At 43.5% G+C, this 27,981-nt stretch overlaps 1 protein-coding gene across 12 annotated transcripts in view; it reads right to left on the bottom strand.

Annotated features, from left to right (window-relative positions):
• The window catches only part of ncor2 (nuclear receptor corepressor 2), a 199,820-nt gene that overhangs the window by 58,753 nt on the left and 113,086 nt on the right, over positions 1-27,981 (bottom strand). For 6 of the 12 annotated variants that reach the window (XM_045707170.1, XM_045707179.1, XM_045707178.1 and 3 more), the window contains exons 5-15: positions 24,196-24,384; positions 21,419-21,535; positions 17,412-17,468; positions 16,404-16,456; positions 12,366-12,432; positions 10,830-11,002; positions 10,387-10,483; positions 9,399-9,577; positions 8,666-8,720; positions 8,445-8,543; positions 560-762 (exon numbers count right to left, since the gene is read on the bottom strand). In XM_045707170.1, coding sequence (XP_045563126.1) covers positions 560-762; positions 8,445-8,543; positions 8,666-8,720; positions 9,399-9,577; positions 10,387-10,483; positions 10,830-11,002; positions 12,366-12,432; positions 16,404-16,456; positions 17,412-17,468; positions 21,419-21,535; positions 24,196-24,384 — 1,289 coding nt within the window. The remainder of the gene's footprint in view (positions 1-559; positions 763-8,444; positions 8,544-8,665; positions 8,721-9,398; positions 9,578-10,386; positions 10,484-10,829; positions 11,003-12,365; positions 12,433-16,403; positions 16,457-17,411; positions 17,469-21,418; positions 21,536-24,195; positions 24,385-27,981) is intronic. The other 6 variants (XM_045707175.1, XM_045707181.1, XM_045707176.1 and 3 more) reach the window with 5 other exon arrangements.

Here is a 27,981-nt window from a genome sequence, read left to right as displayed (position 1 = left end):
TCCTGATCTAGTCAGGGTTATGATGATTACCCTTCCTGATCTAGTCAGGGTTATGATGATTACCCTTCCTGATCTAGTCAGGGTTATGATGATTACCCTTCCTGATCTAGTCAGGGTTATGATGATTACCCTTCCTGATCTAGTCAGGGTTATGATGATTACCCTTCCTGATCTAGTCAGGGTTATGATGATTACCTTTCCTGATCTAGTCAGGGTTATGATGATTACCTTTCCTGATCTAGTCAGGGTTATGATGATTACCCTTCCTGATCTAGTCAGGGTTATGATGATTACCCTTCCTGATCTAGTCAGGGTTATGATGATTACCCTTCCTGATCTAGTCAGGGTTATGATGATTACCCTTCCTGATCTAGTCAGGGTTATGATGATTACCTTTCCTGATCTAGTCAGGGTTATGATGATTACCTTTCCTGATCTAGTCAGGGTTATGATGATTACCTTTCCTGATCTAGTCAGGGTTATGATGATTACCTTTCCTGATCTAGTCAGGGCAGCCAAATCTAACTCCATTTAGAGAGAGGAAGGCAAGCAAACTCACTTCATTACATCCTCCTTTTCTTCCCCCTCAGTCTTCTCCTCCTCTCTCTCTCCCTCCTTCTCTTTCTCCTTCTCCTCTTTGTCCTCCTGGCTGCTGCGGTTCACTTGTTGTTGTTGCTGCTGTTGTTGTTGCTGCTGCTGTTGTTGCTGTTGTTGTTGCTGCTGTTGTTGTTGCTGCTTTTGCTGTTGCTGCTGTTGGCCATGCTGTTGGGGTAGAAGAAAAGATGACAACATTTAGTTCGTTACAAACATGATCCCTGGTAACAGGAAACATGGTGTGAACACGCGCACACAGACGCACAGACTACATGCACACTTCCAGACACGTAAAACATATAAGAACCTATATACACACACAAAAACATGAGCCGTGTAGTAGTGTTGAGGTCATTCTGCCATCAATACCAGTAGGTACACCACAAGGACAGCCCATATGTCTTCCTTCATCTGGCACCTAGAACCACTTCCTCTTCCACTTCCTGTCTGTCTGTCTGGGCTCAGGTTCATATCATGAAAGAAATACTGCAGACTGCCAAAGACCTGCCACTAACACTGTTATAACTGGTGGAAACTACACTTATTTGAGCATTGTAAAGGACAGTTGCCTCAGTATATGGGAGTTGTGCTGTGTGTTAAGGTATTTTTCTTACAGCTCTGTAAATGGCTTTCTAGCTAAAGGTGAAGCCAATCCAATGTCTACTCTAATAACAGAGTCATTACATCTAGCTCTGGGCATGGAAACACAAAAAGGCAGAGAACGAGAGTGGGAGGCTAAATCAAAATGGACCTTTCTCACAGAGACACCTTCCTCCATTTGAACCATGTCACTCGAGTTGATGTCCCACCTCTCTGAAAGATTAACTCAACCCAACGCAAATAAAAGCCATAACACTGATTGATTCTCCAGTGGATAAACATGGTCTCCCTCTCTCTCCCCCTCCCCCTCCCTCCTTTCCTCCCTCCCACTGGGAACCTGGAGACAACAGCAGCCCAATCATCTCAATAGACTGCCATTATCTCTATGGTGATGCACCTAAACAGACCGAACAGCAAACTCACGGCCATTCACAGGTGTCTTAAATGAGTCAGGCTCAGGCAGGTGATATCTAAAAGCCTGCTACTGTATCTCTGCTCTGCTACTCTCCTTTACAACAACAAAAATAAGAAAATATTAAAATTGTTGGGGCTAGGGGGCAGTATTGAGAATTTTGAAAAAAATATGTGCCCATTTTTAACTGCCTCCTACACCAACTCAGAAGCTAGGATATGCATATTATTAACAGATTTGGATAGAAAACACTCTGCATTTTCTAAAACTGTTTGAATGGTGTCTGTAAGTATAACAAAACTCATATGGCAGGCAAAAACCAGAGAAAAATACAAGCAGGAAATGAAAATGTTGTGGCTGTACTATTTTCGAGTCATTGCTAATAGAACACACAGTGACAAAGGATTAATTTTGCACTTCCTACGGCTTCCACTAGATGTCAACGATCTTTATAAAGTTGTTTGAAGCGTCTATGATGAACAGAGACCGGATGACAAGGAAGGGAAGTTGACGTCCCTGGGATGTCGTCACTTCATTATTGCGCGCACATGCACGTTCATGTGAGATGAGACTTTGTATTTCAAACGTTTATCAAGACACAGGAGAGGTCCTGTTGAAATATTTACCCGTTTCACGTTCTCAAGGCCCTAAAGATTGATGCTAAACAACGTTTGACATGTTTGAACGAACGTAAATAGATTTTGTTTTACTTTTCGTCGTGACCCCCCCCCCGCCCCCGCCCTACATTTTGAGTAGCCTACTGAACGCGCTAACAACATGGAACAACTTGGAGTTATTTGGACATAAATTATGAACTTTGTCGAAAGAAACAACATTTGTTGTGGACCTGGGATTCCTGGAAGTGCCTTCTGATGAAGATAATCAAAGGTAAGGGAATATTTACAATAGTATTATTGATATTAAATGGTTCCAAGATGGTGCTAACCTGTATAGCCTAGCCTATTGTTCTTAGCATAGCACCCCGTTTATTGCAAAGTGTGATTTCCCAGTAAAGTTATTTTGAAATCTGGCAATGCGGTAGCATTTACGAGATGTTAATCTATAATTCTTTGAATGACAATATTATAATTTACCAATGTTTTCGAATAGTACTTTTGTAAATTGTAACGCTGATTCACCGGAAGCATTTGAGGGAGAAAAAATTCTGAATTTCACCGCCACTGTAAAATGCTGTTTTTGGATATAAATATGAACTTGATGGAACACAAAATGCATGTATTGTCTAACATAATGTCCTAGGAGTGTCATCTGATGAAGATTGTCAAAGGTTAGTGCATAATTTTAGCTGGTTTTCTGCTTTTGGTGACGCCTGTCTTTGAATTGACAAAACATTACACACAGTTATTTTCAATGTACTCTCCTAACATAACCTAACTTTATGCTTTCGCCGTAAAGCCTCTTTGAAATCGGACAATGTGGTTGGATTTAGGAGATGTTTATCTTTCAAATGGTGAAAAATAGTTGATTGTTTGACAAATTGAAATTATTAGATTCTTGAAGTTTTGAATTTCCCACCAAGGTATCTTGTCAATAAATCCCGGTACCGGGATCAGAGCGGGAAGGGGTCCTCTAGAGGTTTTAATCAAGGCTGGGCGCTGATTAGCTTTTTTGTTGTTATTATTACATACTCACCCGCCTCATGTTCTCTCTCTAGGTGTCATTAACGTTAGCTGTTGTGGTCCTGTTGAGCCTTTTCCTCTACTCTCCCATTTCCCTCTCTCTTTTCCTACAACTCTCTCTCTCGCCGACTCCCTCGTTCTCTCCCTGTGTTATTAGCGTTAGCCCCAGTGCTCAAGCAGCTCTGTTAACGAACCCGTAGTGTTTGTGTGCTGAGCTAAACGTTGACTAGCTAGGTAATGAGCTGAGGTGTCTCTGGGAGAAATGAGGAGACACCCAGCCACGACCACAGAAAGGTCGCTGGCTAATTAATGCACCATTTCATTAGCACCCACCACACCGCCGTTGGATTAAATGCCTAACACCCGATCTGGGCCTAAGTAATAACTGGGAGCTAATTAGCAATGGAAACCACCTGTTTAAAAAAAATCACGACAATACGGACACATTAGTGCTGAGACGAAGGGGGAGCACAACAGCACGTGTCACATAACCGGTGTGCTGCTTGCATGATGACCTATCCTCTACTGATCCCACTGCTCAGACAGAGTCCCATGGGTATGTTACCTCTCTATGTAAGTTCTACTGACAAACGTCCTTCACCTAATGCCTTCTCAAGTGTGGAGTGGTTAGGGGTGTGGCGGTCAGGAAATTTTGGCAGCTGGTGATTGTCAAGCATATAACTGTCGGTCTAACAGTAATTGACCGTTAATGAACAAACACATTTAGCTTCTCCTGGCTTCCACACATAGCCTACAAACCACTGATGCAGACCTATGGAACATCTACATTTTAATACGTCTAATAAATCCATGTAATACAGCCTACACCGTCACAATATATACATTTATTTTAGACAGGTCTAAAGAGGCATGATATGAGGAAAATGTATATTTCAGAAGAACAGATAAGCATACTCTGACTTGTCCTTATGTTAGGTCCTGATGTGGCTATGCCATATGGCTGTGGGCTACACTAGCTCATTTAGCAGACAAGATTTGCTTAGAATTCTGTGGCATTATTTTATAGTAGGCATAATACAATTGAACAAAGAATAAAATATAAATATCTTCTCCTAATGATTTGAGGGAGTGCGGCATGCGGCAATTCTGTGTTGAGCGGTTATCAATGAAATTGGTACTACTATAGACTTAATTTAGTTATTCATGTAACTTTAGTTGTTCTACAAATGTTGGGCTATATGTTTTGTTTTTAAATACATTGTAATACCCTGACTACACCGCTCGCTTCGCGTGCGCTGGAAAATAAATTTAGAAATCCATATTATTCAATTATTGCACCCACACTGCTCGAGCGCGTAAACAACCGTCTGCGTTGCCAAGGGCTAAAATAGAAGTCAGTTCTATTTGTGACGCAGATCGCGGTGCAAGTCCTGCCTCTCCCATCTCCTTATTGGTTTATAGAAGAAGATACCCACATGGCACGAACTGTGTTGTCAGTCATCGTGGTAATACTATGAAAGTTTTGATGCCAATCACCATATAAGTTCAAAGAAGAAAAAGCCTGGAAGGAGGAGAGATGACTAGAAATGATTCGTTTGACCGTTTTATGTATGGATTAATTGTCGGGTAGAGGACCTTGTTCATTTCAGGTGAAATAACTCAATGTTTATATCCCAGGACAAATTAGCTAGCAACAGCAAGCTAGCTAAATAGGACAAATTAGCTAGCAAGTGCAAGCTTGCTGCATGATGCGACTCTAATGATGAATTGAAAAAAGTCGATTGAAAGGCATGAGCTCTGCTCTGTTTTATTGGGTAGGCTGTACACACTTCATTAGTCTCTCATTCACTATTTGACAAGCACTTGATAATGCCTCAAATTTCACGGCGGCATCCCCTTTGTGGCCGTAATGCACCCTAAAAAATCCATGCCTTTTGCGGCTAGCGGCCGTTGTGCCCTTGGCCCGGAGTGCTGCGTTGTGCCTGAGTGCTGCGCGCTCCGAAGCGCCCTCTAACTCACATGGCTCTCAGTCATGTGATCGGGTCTTTCTCACAGGATATAAGTGAAGACAGACACATCGGGGATGCAACTGCACGCATCCTTATCCAATTCCGAGGTACATTTTGAAGATATTGGAAGAACTGTCCACATTTACTTTTCATCAGCCAACAAGATGAGTTGGCCTAACGTACAGCAAAAGCACAAGCCTATGTCAATCTACTATCACCCATAGTACAAAAGTGGACCTATTCTATTCTGTGCGTCAAATAAATATTCCAAACCTAGTCTGGGACAGATCCCTAAGTAATACAACCACTAGCATCCCCAAAAAATGTTTTACGCAGTGTGGCTGACGCAACAGATCAGTCTTCCCTGTGGCTCAGTTGGTAGAGCATGGTGTTTGCAACGCCAGCATAGTGTGTGCAACGCCAGGGTTGTGGGTTCGATTCCCACAACAACAAAAAATGCATGAAATGAAATGTATGCATTCACTACTGTAAGTCGCTCTGGATAAGAGCGTCTGCTAAATGACAAAAATGTAAATATCAGAACGTTTATTTTAAATGTTGATAAACTATTTGGCTGTCACATTATAAGCGCAGCATGGCAGTAGGCTATAAGCGCGAATGTTCCATTAGTGGGAAAACCCCATTATCAAAAGTGACCGCAAATGCAATTATGCATGTAATGCTTTTATTATAAATGTGCATTTTTATGGTGAAAATGATCTTCCCAAATCATGAAACTCACGAACTGCACATGTATGCCAGTTAGACTCTAAATCCCTTGTAAAGCAGATTCATGTGCTTAATTTTAAGAAGTTATTTGGCCACTTTAGTTGTGATACAAACCTTATCAAAACATATAGGCCTATGGGCTAGGCTACATGAGGCGACTACGACTAGAAAAAGTCACAAAAAAAGGCAGTTTCTATTGCTGGGCATCATTCACAAGTGATAATATATAATTCACAAGTGATAGGCTACTATTGTCACCCATCAGACTATTCTTGATTTAATCTTGTCTTTACATACAGTACCAGTCAAAGGTTTGGACACCTACTCAAGGGTTTTTCTTTACTTTGACTATTTTCTCCATTTTCTGTAAAATAATAGTGAAGACATCAAAACTATGAAATAACACGTATGGAATCATGTAGTAACCAAAAAGATGTTAAACATATCAAAATATATTTTATATTTGAGATTTTTCAAAGTAGCCACCCTTTGCCTTGATGACAGCGTTGCACACTTTGGCATTCTCTCAACCAGCTTCATGAGGTAGTCACCTGGAATGCATTTCAATTAACAAGTGTGCCTTGTTAAAAGTTAATTTGTAGAATTTCTTTCCTTCTTAATGCGTTTGAGCCAATCAGTTTTGTTGTGACAAGGTAGGGGTGGTATACAGAAGATAGACCTATTTGGTAAAAGACCCAAGTCCATATTATGGCAAGAACAGCTCAAATAAGCAAATAGAAACGACAGTCCATCATTACTTTAAGACATAAAGGTCAGTCAATACGGAAAATTACAAGAACTTCTGAATTTCTTCAAGTGCAGTCGCAAAACCCATCAAGTGCTATGATGAAACTGGCTCTCATGAGGACCGCCACAGGAAAGGAAGACCCAGCGTTACCTCTGCTGCAGAGGATAAGTTCATTAGCGTTACCAGCCTCAGAAATTGCAGCCCAAATAAATGTTTCACAAAGTTCAAGTAACAGACACATCTCAACATCAACTGTTGAGATGTGAGGAGACTGCATGAATCAGGCCTTCATGGTCAAATTGCTGCAATGAAACCACCACTAAAGGACACCAATAATAAGAAGAGATTTGCTTGGGCCAAGAAACATGAGCATTGGACATTAGACCAGTGGAAATCTGTCCTTTGGTCTGATGAGTCCAAATTTGAGATTCTTGGTTCCAACTGCCGTGTCTTTGTGAGACGCAGGTGAATGGATGATCTCCGCATATGTGGTTCCAACTGTGAAGCATGAAAGAAGAGGTGTGATGGTGTGGGGGTGCTTTGCTGGTGACACAGCCTGTGTCATTTATTAGAACTCAAGGTACACTTAACAAGCATTACTTCCATAGCATTCTGCAGCGATACGCCATCCCATTTGGTTTGCGCTTTGTGGGACTAACATTTGTTTTTCAACAGGACAATGACCCAACACACCTTCAGGCTGTGTAAGGGCTATTTGACCAAGAAGGCGAGTGATGAGTACTGTATCAGATGACCTGGCCTCCACAATCACCTGACCTCAACCCAAATGAGATGGTTTGGGATGAGTTGGACAGCAGAGTGAAGGAAAAGCAGTCAACAAGTGCTCAGCATATGTGGGAACTCCTTCAAGACTGTTGGAAAAGCATCCCAGGTGAAGCTGGTTGAGAGAATGCCAAGTGTGTGCAAAGCTGTCATCAAGGCAAAGGGTGGCTACTTTGAAGAATCTCAAATCCATTTTGATTTGTTAAACACTTTTTTGGTTACTACATGATTCCATATGTGTTATTTCATAGGTTTGATGTCTTCACTATTAATCTACAACATAGAAAATAGTAAAAATAAAGAAAAACCCTTGAATGCGTAGGTGTGTCCAAACTTTTGACTGGTACTGTACACTAAATAATATATGGGTGAAATTTGTTTTGATTTAGAATGGAACATTATCATGCACGTGTCTCGAGACAGGGGCAGTGAAAGAAACACGTCATCTATGCACTTAACCAGCGAATGGAGGAAGCTTTTCCCGTGGTTCATTTTCATGCCAGCCAGGTAAGCTTTAGGCTTGTTGTAAAGATAAACAACGTACTTAATATTAGGAAAGTTGACAAACAAATATAGTAGGCCTAGTCTATAGAAAGCTGATGGGATCCTCCTCTTTTTAGTAGTCGCCATCTCTCTGTTTTCTCGCGCAATTGTATAACCTGTAGAAATGTTGCGCAACTTGAGCTCTCATGAAGTGTTTGATTCAATTTTCGATTACATTTGCATTGATGTCAGAGTGATTAGAGGGACAATAGAGTGCTGGGTACCAGGCAGTTAACAAGTTTGGTAGGCTACTAATGACCATCAGCAGCATCAGAGCTTGGAGAAGCCTAATTACCGTGGCTAAACGGTCACATGGAATTTGACTGCCTTCATGACTCGTGACCTGGTGTGGCGGTAATACGGTCACAGCAACAGCCCTAGGAGTGGTTTGAAGTTGTTCAAGTTAAGTTGTGTAACTACAGTACCTGGCTCCTGCCACGGCGCCGGTAGTTCCTGCGCACAATGTTCTTGTAGTTCTCGTTCTTTTTGGTCAGGTAGTAGAAGAGGACACATTCTGCCACCGTCTGAAACAAAACACAACATTACTAGGACCTAATCTCCAAAACAAGATGTGAAAAAGACTACTCAAGTGTCAGGACTCAGGGTCGATCATTGTGCATGGAGTGAAGGATCTTCCAAATTGTACCTTTCTCTCCAGGAAAGAAGCAATCAGGCCAAAGTTCTTTGGGTGCTGGATGAACCTGTGACACAAAGCACACAGACTAATACGTTTTTTTTAAATGATCTAATAAATGATCTGGAAGCACTCAGTCTTTTGATATGCAAGTAAATTGAGGAGTGAGTGACGCATGTGTAGTTTGGTTGATGGGAGAAGAGGCTCTCATCAGTGCTGACATAACAAAACAGTCCCAACATCCATCTCTCCAGAGATATCTCACTCTATTACTCATCTAAAGCATGCTCTCATCAACACCAACCTAGAGTTCCCTCACCATACTTCTATCAGCACATCCTGACTAACATTACTCGATATCCCAATAGGATAACACAGCCAGTACTGAGCATTGCTTACATCTCTTCCAACTCTCTCTTATTGATGTGTTTTTATATGGGCTTAGGCTGAGCGGACAAGACAATTCACATCCACATCTCTCTCCCTCTACTTTTCTCTCTCTCCCTCTCTGCACAGTGGAAGCATTTACAGTCTCTGATCTCAGTCTGTGGGTTCGGTTTGGCTGGTTGATGTATCCTCCATTTCTCACAAAGAGAGAAGATTAACTTCCTCAACAACTCCCTGACCTTTGGATAGTTCACAATCTCAGTCTGATTGCTATTAGAAATCAATGTTTTGTCTACTACTGCACAGCACACACTCCTGCCATTCTATGCAGAGTAATTCTACGGTGTGTACGACATACTTCTCGCGGAAGGTGTCCTTCTCCTGTTCGCTCCACATGTTCATGACCTGCCGGTCCTTGTACACCTTCATGGGGTCGTCCATCAGGCCGTTCATGTTGATGAACTTGATGCGCTGCTGCTCGGCGTCAAACAGCATGGGAGGGATGACCGCAAGCTGGCGCATTTGCTTCTCGGTGTTCTGACACAAACACGCACCCGCACACATGTGTAAACAAACACACACACACACACACACACACACACACACACACACACACACACACACACACACACACACACAATCAGACAAACACAGACAAACAGACAAAATGTCTTGGAGTGAGTACACTGTAGTGTACACCAAGGCAGAGCTTTCCCAACATCAGGCTGAGATAAACACAGTGTATAGAGGCAGTGGTGGTGAGACAGTCGAAGCAGTCGTGTTGTGTTAAGTGTGTAAGAGGTCATAAGATATAGAGGAAGTTTGAGGTCGGGAAGGAGGAGGGGACGAGAGAGACGCTGCACGCTTGGTGGGAGCAGTCAGTTCTTTTCCAGATGTAAAGAACCACAGCTGAGTGGGGCTGACCTCACAGAGAAACACTGGCCCTCTACTGTACACAGTGTGATGACTAGCCTTGTTATTCACAAGCCAGCTCTGCCTTTCCTGTGGAACACTCAGAACACTCCCCCCAACCACGGTCAGAGTAAAACCTCTTTGGTTGTGCAAGTGGCAGAACTATAGTCTATTTACTCTGTGTGTGTATTTGTGCATCTGTCTGGTTCACACTCCACAAATAATCATGTTTCCTGAACTAGTTCTAAGTGTTATGCAGCTACAGTAACTGTGTCCTGTAACTTACACGTCACAAATACATTAGTGCTTGAGTGTGTCAAGCAACAAGCATGACAAGAACACTGTATATTGAGAGATGGGAGAAATGGCTGGTCCAGAGGGGAGAGAGGATTGAAGGAGAGGTGAAGAGCGGGAGGTGAAGTGTAAGAGCTCACCTCTTGCTCTGATATGCCGTCAACAATCTCAGAGACCTCGTGTTCACTGCGGGCTGCAGATGAGGCCAGTCCTCCTCCACGCTGCCCCACCCGGCTGCTCCACACAGGGGGAACACAGAGGACATGTCAACACACTGCAGGTACTGGAACTGAGCTCTTCCTTCTTTGACATCACACACACACACACACACACACACACACACACACACACACACACACACACACACACACACACACACACACACACACACACACACACACACACACACACACACACACACACTTCTGTCCATACTGTAATCAAGCAACAACTCAACGCAATGTAATCAGACTTTGTTTTAACAGAATGGAATCTCTTATCTTATGTTTTAAATACAGCACAATAGACTCTCCCCAACCTAGAATATTGAGGAGGAGCAGGAGGCCCCGGGGCCTTGACTCACCTCTGCATGCGCTCCTGCAGCTCTCTCTGCTTGCGGATCTCAGGGAACTGTTTCTCGTAGTACTCTCGCACCTTGCTCTCCTTAGCCCGGCGCCGGGGGTTGTTCTCAATGCGCTCCACCTTCTTCTCCCAGGCCTCCATCAGATGGTCATAGCGCTGGCAGAACTTCTGTTCCTGAGAGGATGAACAACCAGGTCAATCAGCATTTCAAAGAACATAATCAACTCATACCAAATAACAAGTGTCCCTTTTTTCTCCTCATATCAGGATGTAATTAAAACGTCTGAAATAGCATGTGCCACAAACCAGAATTCAAAGGAAATATGCCTAGTTTCTCTGCCTAGAGCAACGTGAAATCAGTGAAAAGACCAGTAATACACTCTATTAATATGCTGTTGTTCCTACCAACTCATTATACTGTACCCACGTTGCCTTCTCTAGCCCTATTCCCGTGGAAGGTGACTATGGTGATGTACATAATTGTTTACATGTGCTCTATTCCCTCCTCTCGGTTTCTTTAGTCCTCTAATCTCTTCCTCCCTCCTGGTCTTCTCAGCATGCTTGTCCATGCAGCATACTACACTGTGCTTCTGCAGAGACTGAATGTAACCTTGAGTCATGACAAGAACAGAGCTCCATGTTTTCCCAGCTCCTCGGCGGGGCAGGCAGTAAAGCAAACCATTAACCCTGGAGGAGACATAGGCTTCTGAAGCCTCTTAAAAACATGTCTCAGCAGGCCGCACTCTGCAACTATCCCCTCTCCTGTCTGGAGCTGGCCTGGGACCTCTACTTACACTAAACACCATGACTGGATAGTGGATACATGACCTTGCAGCGCAAGGCTCATCAAACAGTGCTATGGGGCAGTGGGTGTGCCCCTCTATACATTACAGTCTAGATACGGTTACTGCATTTAGAGTTAGGGGTTAGTGTAACTGTGCAACGATAGAATTATTCCCAATTACAGATGTCCTTTTACTGATGCACAGATGTGAAGCATGGTTCTTAAACATAGTGTATCCCTGTGGGAATATATTACACGGGAACAGTCAGGGCTTGATTTGTGGTAAAGATTTTCTGTCGGGGCGGGTGGTTTCTAGGATGTCTGCCTAACTCGGACTTCAGAGTCTGGACAATCGATAGCAGAGTTATTTATAGCCCTGCCCGCTGCCTCGGTCCTGCTCAATAACACAGACAGACAGACGGGACAGGACAGACAGACAGAGCAGTGGTGATTCTCCTGTACTATCTGCTATCTCCTAACCAGACAGGAAGCAGACTTGATGTGAGAGGAAAAAGTCCTGGGAGAGCTGAATGTTTTAGACCTTTCATTTTTCAAAAGCAGTAACAGCCGTGCTCCAACACTGCATAGGACTAGCTACTGCTACAGTGTTACTAAAGAACAGGCACAAGGGCCCAGAGCTCTTCTTGCCTTTGGAACATGGACACTGTCTTCCAAGGAGCTTCTGGCCCAGTTTCAATCTGGTCATCGGTCATAGAGCAGTCCCAGCAGAGAAGCACACTGTTCTGTACTCACCCACTGCTTACGAGCATGATTTCTCCTCTTGAAGTAAAGAATGAGTTTCTTCCTCATCGCCTGGTTTCTGTGAAGGGTGAAGGAGAAAGAGTGATAAATAAAAAAGAGGCAGTTGGAATGGGAGAACACAGAGACAGAATTGGAAAATCAACACAAATATTGCTGAAAATGAATTTATTTTGGGGAAGGATAAAATAAATACGTATTTATTTTGATGATTTCACACATTCAATGATTGGTGCTCTTATGTCAACAACAATAAGCCTCTGTGAGCACACGGTGTAGCTTACATGTTCCTCTTTCCAGGTATGAACTCCATCTTATCCCCCCCCCACACACACACACACACACACACACACACACAAAACACAGGCATGCAACGCCTGTCCCTATTGGGGTTTAATGGCGGGAACCAGGTTACAGAGAATTACAGAGATTTCCTGCGCAAATATACTCCTGTTTCCCAGGATAAATAACTGCGAGTAAAACGGTAAATTATAATAAATGATATCTATGAACAGCATGACATGAAATGGAACTGTTCAATTATATGCAATGTCCTAACCTGGCTTCTCTACGGCCTTCTCTGCTCTGCTATCTGCATGATCAATCATCAATGCTGAGGGTGGGGACAGACGGCGCATCTCAGTATGAAGCGCAGTTCACAATGCATGTATCATCTCATCATGGTAACTTTCTCCTTCTGAAAATGCTACAGTAAGATTAGGACTAATATATCTTAATACGCATCTCTATTTACACATCTCCATCTGGTTTTCAGAGGTTAACTTATTTTTTTAATTGTGAAGACATGTTTAAATTGCATCTGAAGAGTTTTAAAACAGCCTATAACTCAAATATTATTATCTCTCCAACAATTCCATTCAAACTGCATCCAAAATAGATAATCCTGTTCAAGATTGACATACACTGACATACAAAACATTAGGAACACTTCTTTCCATTACATAAACTGACCAGGAAGAAATCCAGATGAAAGCTATGATCCCTTATTGATGTCACTTATTAAATCCAATTCAATCAGTGTAGACGAAGGGGAGGAGACAGGTTAAAGGAGGATTTTAAGCCTTGAGACAATTGAGAAATGGATTGTGTATGTGTGCCATTCAGAGGGTGAATGGCAAGACAAAATATTTAAGTGCCTTTGAACGTGGTATGGTAGTAGGTGCCAGGCGCACCGTTTTGAGTGTCAAGAACTACAATGCAGCTGGGTTTCACACACTCAACAATTTCCCGTGTGTATCAAGAATGGTCCGCCACCCAAAGGACATCCAGCCAACTTGACACAACTTTGGAAGCACTGAAGTCAACATGGGCCAGCATCCCTGTGGAACTCTTTCGACACCTTTTAGATTCCATGCCCAGACGAATTGAGCCTGTTCTGAGGGCAAAAGGGGGGGTGAAACTCAATATTAGGAAGATGTTTGTAATGTTTGGTATACTCAGTGTAAATATAGATGTACTATCATACCTCTTTCAGGTAATAAATTCAATGCAGTATTAGCCTTATATTAAGCTAATGAATGCATACGCTTTGAAATTATAGCCTCCATCTTTGTTCTCCTGTGAGATATGCACCTGCTCTCAGCTGGCTTCTCTCCTTAGCTCTTGTAAAGTCCCAGGAAAAGCTAGACGAGAAAAGCTTATTGGGCATTTATTTGTGTTTCATATACTAATATAATATTCGAAGAGGGATGCAAGCTTGCTCTTGTTGAATTAAATACAGCAGCGGGGAGATTGAAAGAAGAGAGGTAGCATGCTGCAGTTATTCATTTAGACCCATAAGCATTCAATCTTCGTGAAGAGAGAAGCGAAAGCCATCTGCATTCTATCCTAGCACTATATTATTCAAGCATGTCATTAGAGTGATGAGGATAAGGACAACAAAAGCATTACATTTAACTGTTGCGAGAGCAAGGAAGGAATGATGCAACAGTAGAGAGAGAGAGAGAGAGAGAGAGAGAGAGAGAGAGAGGAGGTAACACAAGGAGGCCAACTTTTAAAGCTGGTGTGGCCCAGGAATGGAAACAGCCAGAGATAAAGGTCAGGGCAGTAATCACTCTGGCAGCCGCTCTCCCTCCATTATCTCTTTCTTTGGTGTAAAATGATCTTAATCTGGCAGTTGTACGGTCACATCCCTCCTGATTAATGTAATCATATTCTACATGAGTCACATCAGCTGGTGTCACAGGCAAGGACAGACAGACGGCAGGAAGCAAATAAGGCACTACGTGGGTGTGTGCGAGCGCGCGCGTTACGCAGAAGGACATCACAGAACGCAGTCTAAAGTGGACACGATGACCTCATCAAAACAAAAAGACACCCCCATCTACACATGTTCCTATATAAACCAACATCTAAACTCACATAAGCATGTAAACACATACTGAGAACCATATAAACACTAATTCACTCTCCCACACACTGGGACACGTACACCATACCACTGTGGTGCATAGACACAATACAGGCGGAGATAGACAAAAACACACAGATGCACACACATAGTAAACAGGCTTCTATAGATAGATGTTAGAAGTGCACAGAGGAAAAGCAAGCTTCTGTAACTGATGCGCACACACACACACACACACACACACACACACACACACACACACACACACACACACACACACTTAAAAACATTAACGTGTGTATGTAAATTGTAAAGTATTTTGTCTGTAATGTCTTTTTCATCATGTGTCAGACCCCAGTAAGACTAGCTGTCGCCATTGGCGTCAGCTAATGGGGATCCTAATAAATCATATCAAGGCCAGACCAGGGCTGACAGATGAAGTCCTATAGAGACAGACGTGGCATTGTGCTCCGGACACTAGATGGTGGAAGGAGAGATTAGCTGCTCTGGACCGTTTCAATAGGTTTCGTTTGTCCAACACTAAGAGTGCACCGTATTCCTGAGAAATCACAGTACACTGTAAACAGCACCAAAAACATGTGGAAATTATAGTTATGCAAAAAGAGTTTTCATGTTGATATGTGCCACACTAAAGACGCAAGCACGGTCCATGTTCCCGTTCTGTAATGTGTGTAAGATTACGGTGAAAAATAAACAATACATTTATTTTAACCTTTATTTAACTAGGCAAGTCAGTTAAGAATAAATTCTTATTTACAATGAAGGCCTACTCCGGCCAAACCCGGACGATGCTGGGACAATTGTGCGCCAACCTATGGGACTCCCAATCACGGCCAGATATGATACAGCCTGGATTCGAACCAGGGACTGTAGTGACGCCTCTTGCACTGAGATGCAGTGCCTTAAACCGCTGTACCACTAGGGAGCTACCTGTGGATATATTTCCATGGATTTATATATTCTAAGTTCTGAAATACTGAACACTGGCTATTGGCCCCAACGTTGAGTCAGTGTGGGAGATGAGAGGGGTAGTGGACAGAGGAAGCAGAGAGGTTAAGGTGGGTAGGGGGTCTATGGATCTGCTACTCATCTTTCTCAACAGGGACAGGGCCAAGGTTATCAAACCGGTTAGGGGCACCACAAAGAAGTCAATTGTGATGAATCAAAGCTATACAGCGCTATTTAATAACACACACCCTTTCTGATCAAACAGTGCTGGGATCAAACAGAGTAGAGAAAGAGGGGCAGTGAAGGGAGGATGTCAGTTCAAATGTAATGTGTGTAACATTTCCTTCACTTACATTGCTATAGTTGTGAACAAAAGTGCAGTATAAATTCATTTCCACAAAAAATGACCAAAATGTGTTGTCAGAGAGAGATCACAAGGTTAAATAACTGTTTCAGTGCACTACCACAGCTATAAAGACTGCATGCGTGGCTGACACTGAAACATTGATGGTCTGTGGCCGTTTGTTGGGATGGGACTCTCTAGAGTAGATGAGAAGGAGCGCAGTAATGGCATTTAGGACCATAGCAATCCCACTGAGCCCACAGGGACAGATGATATACACTCAGACAAACACACACACAAACATTAGCATAAACCCAGTGCCTTTACCCCAGAGGGCGGGCTAACTTACATTTTGATGTTGTCATGGTACTGCTTGGTGTCAGATGGCTGGTTGTACAGAGGCTGAGAGGGGAGGGAGCGAGAGAGAGAGATGAAAGTGTTAGTGATGCTGCCAGAGGTGGGAATTCAGTTTCACAGCAGCATGGAACATGAAGGCTAGGAGGTTTATACACTCCCTTCTCTGCACCCTGTCTGGTGTCATTGCAAAGCTCCTATGCCAGATGCAGTAACAACATTCACCCATTACATTCTACCAACAACATGTTGAATATCTGACATTGAACAGAGTCTGACAGAGAAATGTTGGTGTGATATCATACTGGTTTATACAAATATCTGAGAAAAGTCTGCCAAAAAAATTGGCTCAGATTTTTTACCATCAATCAATAACTCAACCAACTGAACCATCAAATTATATGTATTAATTAATCTATCATTCATTTAATCAATCGCACAAAATGAATCAATATGTATGCGAGAGAGTGTGAAACAAAGGCTGTTGTGAGGCTCATTTGGGCATCGCCCTGAGTTCCATAGTACTATATAACTGTTACTGCTGTGCCAAGCTGACAACAAGTAGTAAGCACAATGACGACATGGCATCCTAATCCAGCCCTTCTCAAGACTGTTCTCAAGAGACTCATAAGTGGAAAAAGTCCATCTTTGGGTAAAATTAGTTGGTTTCAAAACAAACAAAAACATTTTTATTTCATGACACAAGGGAGTTAAAAAGTTGAGGAAAACAATGGATGGCAAACAGCTTTCATGGGTCAAACGAATCTGAAATTGTTGTTTCTGTGGTCCAGCTATTTTACCATCTCTCACTCTCATTCCTGAACAGAAAACTAAACCCACATCATGCTCTCTTTCCAGGGCTTGCTACACATCTTTGATTTCAGACAAACTCCTCCTCCGTTACTTATCCCTCCTCCCCAAGGTCAAATAATGCAAAAAAATGATGTTGCAATTTTTTTTATTCAGATGACCATTAAGAGGTGAGAAAACAGCAGAGACTCACCAGTTCTACTCGGGGTCCCAGTCCTTCCAGAATCCTGTGAGCTTCCTCTGCCTTTTTCTGAGGAGACACGACACACACAACACATTCATCACATGTCAACAACAAAGCCTCACGTCTCCCATCACCAAGGCAATGCAGCAGCCTGCTCACTCAATCACTGATGTTTGGATGGGCACTCTGGTTGCAGCAACTATTATTAGAGCTTTTAACACAAGGCAGCACCTTGCCTCAGCTCCCTCTCGTTTCTCCTCTCCTGGATAAAAGATAACTCACCTCCCCGAGCACAGATTCCAGAAGAGACAGAAGGGTAGAGCGAGAGCACGCAGGAGAGGGAGCGTGAGAAAGAGCAAGAGCGAGTGAGACTGTATGGTTGCAGTGCTTCTCCAATAAGGGACATCTGACAAAACAGAGAGAAAGAGCTCACCTAGTGTGCTTAGGTTGTAGTTTCAGACTGAGCGAGTGAGCGAGTGAGTGAGTGAGATAGAGAGTGAGGCAGCAAGTAGCCTTGTGGTTAAGAGCGTTGGGCAAGTAACCAAAAGTTTGCTTGTTCGAATCACAGAGCCGACTAGGTGGAACATCTGTCGCTGTGCCCACTTAACCCCAATTGCATCTGTAAGTCGCTCTGGATAAGGTGCTAAATTACTAAAATGTCAAATGTAGAGCGAGAGGAGAGAGAGGGAAGCTCAACCGCATCGCTGTGCCTCTATCACAGATGACCTCTACTCAGTTGAGCTCTATACATGTATATTTAGCCATGCCCATGCCACACGCACTCGCTCCCTCTCCTCTGTACCTTTCTCTCTGGTTCATTGGTCCGATAGATTCTCCTTAGTGACTTCATTCTCATATTGTACTGATATAAAGCTGCAAGACTAAGGACAAATCAAAGACTACGATCAATGACATTGGCAACAAAGAGAAGGGGATACATGTGTACGCTAAATTCAGACGGGGCAATGACAACACTGTTGATCAACATGGAGCTATGACACACTACGGTTCCTCCTCCAATCCAGCTCAGCCAGTCACACCTGAGATTAAATTGGCAGCCAGTGATTGTGAGTGAGGCTGGACCAACTCAAAGATGCCCCCTAGTGCTTAGACAGGAGTACTACCACTGGAGCAGAAAACTAACTGAGCTGCTCTTCGCTCACAGAAGCATTTCCAGTCCATAGAAAAAGGAAATATGGGCTACATCATAAGAAATACGAAATTAAAATGATAGGGTTTAATATTGGCACAAGCAAAGAGGGAAGGTGCAGTGACTTGAGAGATCTCTCTGTACCTTGTGTGTGTGTGTGTGTGTGTGTGTGTGTGTGTGTGTGTGTGTGTGTGTGTGTGTGTGTGTGTGTGTGTGTGTGTGTGTGTGAGTGTTTAACAGTGGGACTGGGATAGTGCAGTTCCAGTGAGTCACGGTTGTTTCTCTTGTATTTGTGTCCAAGGCAGCCATTTTCTAATAAGAAATGGTGAACTTGAGTGGTGTCGCCTATGGCGTTGACAAAGGCCTGTGGCTGTATCCCTGTCGCTGAGAGACGAGGTGACACTAAGCCCACAGAGACAGATGACACCAGGCCTGACTGAGAGGAACGCTTCTGCTGAGACTGGAGTCATTACAGCCAGGTGCTGAAACACACACACACACACACACACACACACACACACACACACACACACACACACACACACACACACACACACACACACACACGTACCCAAGACAAACACCAACACCCATGCCTTGTCTTCTTCACATATACTTAAGGATCACACAGGCCGCACCGAATGTGGATCTCCCCGTTCGTCTACCGATTTGTTCAGTGAACTGTTCTCTGATGCACGATTCTACCTTTGTTCAGAGATCCTAAGTACTCTGGGCAGGCAAATGCTATTGGTGTGTATGACTGAGCCTTTATATGATATGCAAACAAACAAACAAACAAACGAAAGACAGACCAGTGTGGTGGTGGTGCTCAGCAGCACTCAGTGTTAGTAGTGATAGGGGGGTAAAACACGCTACAGTACATATTGCTATATTATTTATTATCATCACTCCTTCTGCATGGATTCAGTGGTGCCATCATTACTCAGCTCTGAGCTGGTAAGTACATGGGGTGAAAGGTATACAGTACTATTGTCGGTCAACAGGTCTCTTTTAAACCATTCAATTGTTTCTATTATATAATAGAATTTTACTTTACTTCAAGAGTTGACCTTCCTTAAGGTTCTGACCCGGCTCGGCAAGGAAATGTACAGAGGTCCTGCCCCTTACACATACAGGGGACCATCTGTAGTCGGCATAATGAGTGGGAAAAGACTCCTTATATACCATTGCAATCTACACAAACATGTTTATACAGTTTTGTGTATCCGTATGCAAGGAGCAGTGCTTACCACTAGGTGGACTAAGAGTATTGGAAATGAATGCATTATTAACTACAACTAGATAATATCCTACTCAATCTGCTTTGATTGACCTAGATTTCTACGAAATCCTTGCGTTCTAAAATTGGAAACGTAAAATGTTGACTTACATTTTTTTTTTATGTATTTGGATTGCTGCCAGACGAATGTTACTGTAGTAGAGAAACATGAGTAAGGTGTGTGTGTGTGTGTGGGGGGGGGGTTCTGTCTGAAGGTGTGAGTGACCTGCTCACACTAAAGGTCACCAATGCTGACCTTTAGTAGACTACACACTCGGACATACAGCCTTTCCCACTCTCTATTGGGCTGTTAAAGATAACAAGCCAAGTAACAGCAATGACAGAACTCACACATTAATCTCTTCACAATCACTGTCACGGCCACATGCTCTCAGTCTTCCTTCACAGCTTCAGTCTCATTCTCAACACTTACAATCAAGCAATTTCTGTGAACCCAATAACACTGTATGGAGTCCAAAAAAAGAACACTATTTCAGTCATACAGAAACATTCATTCAAAGGAAGTCTGTTTTTGGAATGGTTTTGCTCATTATCTTACATCACTACCACCCCAACAACTAGGATCATGATGAACCAGGGGGTATAGCTAATGTGGTCAATACATGTATTCTAACGTTGACCAACCTGTCAGGTGATTTAGGAATGAACACTGACTACAGGCATTACAGGCTGAGCACTGACTGAGACACACTCATATTTACACAGAGAGAGAGAAGTGTGTGAGTGTGTTAGGGCATTTGAAATTATTTCAGTATTCTAATAATGTCATTATATTTTTTTAAGAAACTTCAATGGAGACTTGCTCGAGAGAGAGACTCTGCTTGTTTCAGAAGAACGGTGGGGGAGGGGCGTGACAGGGCCAGGGGCCGGTGTGTGTGACAGTCTGTGTGTGGCACAGAGAGAGAAAAAAAAAGAGCGAAAGAGAGAGAGAGAGTATTTAGACAAACTTGTTGCTGCCATAGGTTATCACACCACCTGAGAGTGCCCGTCTTGACTGCATCAAATAATTCTAAAGTAGCCAGCTAGCTACAGTAGCCAGCTAAGTTAGCCAGCTAGCTAGCTAAAGTAGCAAGGCTAATTGAGGCTTTTTTGCTATGCTCCCCGTCCAATGTCTACAACAACTCCATTCATATGAAACAACAGCCTACCTCTTGGTTGATTATTTTAGCCTACTCCTTCTCATTTAGCCAACTGAATTCTGTTATTTTAATTCCCTTTTGTATTGATTAGAAATCTCCCACTTCACTTGCTACACATGGAGCCTCTGACTGCAGCAGCGCTTTGATTGACTGACAATAACAACAAGCTACTCGTGTGAAACGAGTGTAGGCTGCCGGTGAATCTTTTTATATGGGGCGCACTCATACAAACTGTCATTAAACTGTTGTTATATAAAAATTTTGAATGTAATGGTTTATCCTTGTAGGCTATGTAACAATGTCACATAGATAATTGTATTCCATTTGAGACAAAGACTGTATACTCTCCCAAGTGATTGAATACTAGCATCCGCTCGGATATTCAAATAACCGTGCCCATCCCTAGCGTGTGTGTGATGGTACTGACCCTGTTCTCGTCATAGATGATCTGCACCAGGCTGCGGTGCTTGGCCTCGCTGGGCGGGGGGGAGATCATAGACCGCTCTGGCTCCTGGGGCTTCGCTGCCTCCTCCTCCAGCTGTTGCTGCAGGTCACACACACACACACACACACACACACACACACACACACACACACACACACACAGGGTTACCGGTGAACACAGTGTGTAGACAAGATGTCCCTTTGACTCAGGTTGGGAGAGAAGAATATGCAAGAGAAAGATGACAGATAAAGGTTATCACAAGCCGTGAACAAAAGAGAAATCCCTGATTCTGCAGCACCTTTGTGCTTCTCTGTTTCTGTGGAGACAGGTTACTAGGGAAGTGTGTGTGTGTGTGTGTGTGTGCGCAGATCCCCCCCCCCCCTCCTGCTACTCATCATCTCCAGCAGTGATGAACCTAACTGTCCTACTAGCTGTAATAGCTATTAAGTCCCATGGGTCCAGTTAACCCAAGGGTTACCACAACATGGTGTAACAAAGCCAGCCAGGGCTGGCTGCATGCCAGAGAGGAGAGAGAGAGAGTAGGACTGAGGAGACAAAGTATCTCTTAGGTCAAGAGGATACACCCTTTTCCCTTTGTCGGCCAACACAACACCCATCCTGTACTGGAAAGCCTTGCTTTTCCAACTCCCTGGGCAATATCTTGGTGGCTTTTTATGAGGGATATAAACAGGAGAACAGGCCACAGGACAGAGCCTATAGCCAAAGCAATGGCACAGCAGCATCCACTGAACTGATCCATTACATCCATGACGTGTATTTAGTGGGGACATTATGGCCTCCTCACAGCACAACCAGAATCTTAGATCTGCAATAACTGACATAATCAGGGTTTATTACAACTTCAAGTAAAATATCAAAAGTGGTATGACCAATAAACAGGATAGGTATATAGGAGTAATAAGAACAGCAGTATAAACAGACTAGGGGCAGTGCAGGTCGTCTGGGGCAGCAGGGCTGCAGATGTGAGTGGTACAGTCAGAGGTTTTAGTGAAGCTGCTTCTCTGGGGGCTAGGGCTCCTTGTCAATGTGCTGCGGCATGCTCTGTGGGGAGGTGATCTACAGTAGAGCCGGTCTCCTTCCTCCCTCCCCTACCCCAGAAAAAGGCCTGGGCCAGGGCCTCAGCACGGGGAGAGAGAGAGCTGGCTCTGGGCCCTCAGGATCATCCTGGGCCCCAATCGGGATGGATAAGCAGCTGGGGAGGAAAACGCACACATTCCCAGAACCTCCCCCTTCCAAACCCACGGCAGAGTAAAATAAAATAAACCAACTGTCCTGAGCCTGGCTGACAACACAGGCTGGCTGTAACCGGAGCCCCAGCCCCCACTCCTGAGCCTGGCTGACAACACAGGCTGGCTGTAACCGGAGCCCCAGCCCCCACTCCTGAGCCTGGCTGACAACACAGGCTGGCTGTAACCGGAGCCCCAGCCCCCACTCCTGAGCCTGGCTGACAACACAGGCTGGCTGTAACCGAGCCCCAGCCCCCACTCCTGAGCCTGGCTGACAACACAGGCTGGCTGTAACCGGAGCCCCAGCCCCCACTCCTGAGCCTGGCTGACAACACAGGCTGGCTGTAACCGGAGCCCCAGCCCCCACTCCTGAGCCTGGCTGACAACACAGGCTGGCTGTAACCGGAGCCCCAGCCCCCACTCCTGAGCCTGGCTGACAACACAGGCTGGCTGTAACCAGAGCCCCAGCCCCCACTCCTGCCAGAACTCTTTAAATAAAGTTTTACCACACCACTTAATTGCTCCAGATGTTTAAATGCTTGGAGAGAGCTGAAGAGGGGAAAGCGTTATGGCGGGGGGAGGGGTGGTTGCGCTGTATAAAAAAATAAAAAAAATTAAAATTAAAAAATCCATAAAAAGCATAGTGTGTGTTGAGGGAAGGGATAGGGAGGGGGCTTGATTTATTTTTCTAGGTAGCAGAGCGTACTCTTTCAATCATTCACTAGGTTTCATCACTAACCCCCCCATCCCTCCCCCGCCCACCTCCCTACACCTCCCACAGTGGACCGTGCCATGGGTTACAGGTGGCTTAGATTTCCGAAGCAGAATTTTGAGTGCCATCCAAAGGAGAGACTTGAGGGGGAGAGCAGCACCATAGAGCTCTTCTATAAAACATGACGTGGCAGGCGGCCAAGAGGAAGGCCGTGAGGAAGAAATATGAGTGATTTAACAGTCACAAAACTTCCATCATAATCCTCCTTTCCCCCGGGGGAAGCTGTTATTTATGGCTTTATATATTTTTAACCTACTTTTCTCCTAAAAGAAGAAGAGAGGAAGGAAAAGCAGAAGAGAACGCAGCTGCCTAGAAGCAGAGCACTGTGGCAGGCTGTGTGAGCCCTAACTACAGTAACTCAATACAATAATTACAGCAATACAGCCATGTCTGGTCTAAAGGCTTTACTGTGTGAAGATCCACTGAAGACAGGCAATGAGAGGGATACAAGATTTAAATACAGATGGAAACATTTTCAGGAAGACTGCTGGAACTGCCAGAGAACAAGCTGACGTTAAAAACAGTGCAGGCAACGCACTTTCACAGAAACATTCAGGCTCAATGAGAAGTAATGACAATGATAGACACGTTTGGGTCATCCTTAGAAGATAAAGCATATAGATTGCATCAAATTGAAACACAGTCAACTAAGCACACAGTCTCATAATGACAAACAGCGACAAGCACCAAACAAACCGGAGAGAACAGGACCTACAGTATAGCCCATGGTTGTACGGTACCTGTACCTGTTTCTTGCGTAGCTTGCAAATCTGCTGCTCCACCATGGTGATCTCCCGGTCAACACGGTCCATGTTCTGGATGAGCTCCTCCTTGGAGAAGCGGGCTGGCACCAGGTCCAGATCGGGGTCCATCTGGGCCGGGCTGACGGGGGAGATGGGCTCCAGCTTCCCCATGGAGCTGCCCCGGTCCTGGAGGGAGATAGAGGTGACAGAGGATGTTAACTCAACAGTTTATTGGTGTTTCACAATACCAACACTGTTTACATAGTACATTCTGCATATCGTCAGGTTGCTCAGCAAACAGAAGACAGAGTATGCAGTTAAAACTGGAACCTCTAGAAAGGACACAGAGATGGAGGTGAAGAGATAAATCTGCTTGTATGTTTAGACTGCAGCCATCGATTAGACAGCCATCGATTAGACAGCCATCGATTAGAATGCAACTCGTAACTGTCCCAGCCTGATTCAGTTAGTGGTTTAGAGGCAACAATGACATGCTGCAGCTCGGTCTCTCTCTCTCCTTTTGTGTGTCTGTCTGTATCTGTGTGCGGTCTGTGATATGGGTGGCTCTGATAAACACGTGATCTTAACACCCTGCCCGTGTCTCCTTTGGGAAGGCAGCAGCACGCTACGGTAATGAAGTCCTCTGGGTAATGAAAGCTTGTGTCAGTGTCTCACAGTCACTAGACCACACTAATGAATATACAATCAGACTTCATAGAACAGACCAGGCTCTGTTTGAGTATTGTTTGTTTCATTTGAAGGATGAAACACATAGATAGAAGGACAATACAGGGTGGGAGTGGGGTGGGGGTTATTAAGAAATTCTACAACTGCATCATCTATGAAACTCAACTCTGGATTAGGGCTGGGCGATATGGACCAAATATCATACCACAATATTTTTCTAATTTTTGACAGTATGGTGGTATTTGATAGTATTTTAAGTTTCTGACTATTAAGTTAATGTTTTATGAGTTGTGAATGACCCTAGAATGGCAACAAATTAATTCTAAGTGATTATATTTGGCTTTCTTCGTTCTGATGGTTTTATACTCACCCAAACTAGGACATAAAAACAACAGTGAAGTAGTCCAATTTGTAGAACTTTGCATTTATTTAGCACTGTATTGAAATACCTTCATAGAAGGTGTTGTAAAAATCTATACTGGAATGTGGATCCACACCGGTATACACGATATATCGCCTAGCCCTACTATGGATAGCTTAATTTGCAATGCCTTCTTTACATAGTAGTGAAAGGATGGGCTATGTTGTGCCTTGGATCTAGAGAGCCCCAGCAGCAAAGTCTAGTGGTCTCAGTGGTATTGCTGACTATAGGAGGAGGTCTTTGTGCTGGGTCAGTTTACAGGCTTTACTTCTCTGAGAGATAACAATGTCAGCAGGCGAGGTGCATCCTCTCCATTTGAACTACCTTTAACATATTGTACTCAATGTATTCTGTATACAGTAGGGACAGTCAAAGAGGACTATAGTCCATAATTGTTCCGTGTAGCTTAGCATTTTACAAGCATTGACTAGGTATTTGTAAAGACGGTTAAAGTACTGTATATCCTAAACTTAGCCCAGGACGACAGAAGCAACAAGCATGGGAAGTGTGTAAGGGTGTACAAATGAATTTGCTGAAAAATAGCTACAACATCTTTTTCCAACAGAACTCCCAATAAACCAGTAATCCCTCCTAGTAAACCCACTGTGTGTGTATGTGTCTGTGTGTGTGAGAGAAACAAGGAGAGGAAATAGAAGTGTCTGTGTGGGAGTGAATGTTTCATCATATATATGATATGGCTGTGACGATACCAGTATTGTGATATTTATTCCATGGCAAAAATGAAAACACGAACCAGACTAATCTTGGTATATTAAAAACCTGCTGTATGTAAAATATTGTGTGCTATTGCTTGGAAAATAAATAAATGTGACTCTGGATGACAACATAATAATGTTGGTTTCCAACATTAAAACGTCTTACAGCTCTTTAAGAATAGGGGCCAGTATTGACAATTTCGGAAAAAATATGTGCCCATATTAAACTGCCTCCTACTCAAACTCAGAAGCTAGGATATGCATATTATTAGTAGATTTGGATAGAAAACACTCTGAAGTTCCTAAAACTGTTTGAATGATGTCTGTGAGTATAACAGAACTCATATGGCAAGCAAAAACCTGAGAGAAATCCTACCAGGAAGTGGAAACCTGGATGCATGGGCTCTCTTCAAGTCGTTTCCTATTGAACACACAGTGACGTAGTAATAATTGTGCACTTCCTAAGGCTTCCACTAGATGTCAACAGTCTTTACAAAGTTGTTTGAGGCGTCTATGATGAACAGAGACCGAATGAGAAGGTGGGGAAGTTGGTAAGCCAGGGAATGACATCACTTCCTTGGTGCGCGTTCACGAGGGTGGATCCTCCGTTCCAAAACGTTTTTCAAGACACAGGAACCGTCCGGTTGAAATATTACTGAATCTTCACGTTCTAAAGGCCCTAAAGATTGATGTTTTACAACGTTTGACATGTTTGAACAAACGTAAATTCAACTTTTTTAAACTTTTCGGCGTGACATTGTCCACGCGCTTCCTACATTTGGAGTAGCTGAACTGAACGCGCGAACAACAAGGAGTTATTTGGACATAAATTATGAACTTTATCGAACAAAACAACATTTATTGTGGACCTGGGATTCCTGGAAGTGCCTTCTGATGAAGATCATCAAAGGTAAGGGAATATTTCTAATGCAATTTATGATTTTAGATGACTCCAAGATGGCGGCTATCTGTATAGCCTAGTGTATTTTTCTGAGCTCAGTACTCAGATTATTGCAAAGAGTGCTTTCCTCGTGAAGCTTTTTTGAAATCTTTCACAGCGTTAGCATAAAGGAGATGTTCATCTATAATTCTTTGAATGACAGTTTAATATGTTATCAACGTTTATGACAAGTATTTTTGTAAATTGTGGCGCTGCTTCACCGGCAGTATGAGGGAAAATATTTCCTGAACGTCACGCACCAATGTAAAATGCTGTTTTTATATATAAATACAAAAAAATGCATGTATTGTGTAACATGATGTCCTAGGAGTGTCATCTGATGAAGATCGTCAAAGGTTAGTGCTGCATTTAGCTGTGTTTTGGGTATTTGTGATGCATGCTAGTTGCTTGGAAAATGGCTGTGTGGTTATTTGTGTCGATGTACTCTCCTAACATAATCTAATGTTTTGCTTTCGCTGTAAAGCCTTTTTGAAATCGGACAACGTGGTTCGATTCAGGAGAAGTGTATCTATAAAATGGTGTAAAATAGTCCTATGTTTGAGAAATATAAATTATTAGATTTGTGGTTTTGAATATGGCGCTCTGATTTTTCACTGGCTATTGTCAAACTCCATCCGGCTAATGGGATTGGCGTCGTAAGAGGCTGTTTTCCTAAAGAAATTAAACCTGCTTTGTGTTTTGTTTCCTTGCCACGGTACTAACGAGTATTGCAGTACTGGTATCGTCCCGGCCCTAGTGCTTGGTATGTGTGTGTAGAGACACACGGACAGTAAATGAGAGTGTGTGATTCAGCTTGGGTTTTGTTCTGTGTTATTTTTAAACTGCTGTAATGAGCGTTATATAACTGGCCTAATCTAGGGGAGGCAGGCTGAGGCTGGGTCCTGATGCTCTCTGACCTGCTGCAGCTGAAATGTCAGGAGGAGGGGGATGGAATGGACTGGCTGGGATGAGATGACGAGCACCCAGGCTGCTAGTCATACACGTCCATCACATCACAC

Source organism: Salmo salar, chromosome ssa24 (assembly GCF_905237065.1).
Source record: "Salmo salar chromosome ssa24, Ssal_v3.1, whole genome shotgun sequence".
Taxonomy (NCBI): domain Eukaryota; kingdom Metazoa; phylum Chordata; class Actinopteri; order Salmoniformes; family Salmonidae; genus Salmo; species Salmo salar.
The sequence above is the reverse complement of the archived record's forward strand: the minus strand, read 5'-3'. Positions and strand labels throughout refer to the sequence as shown.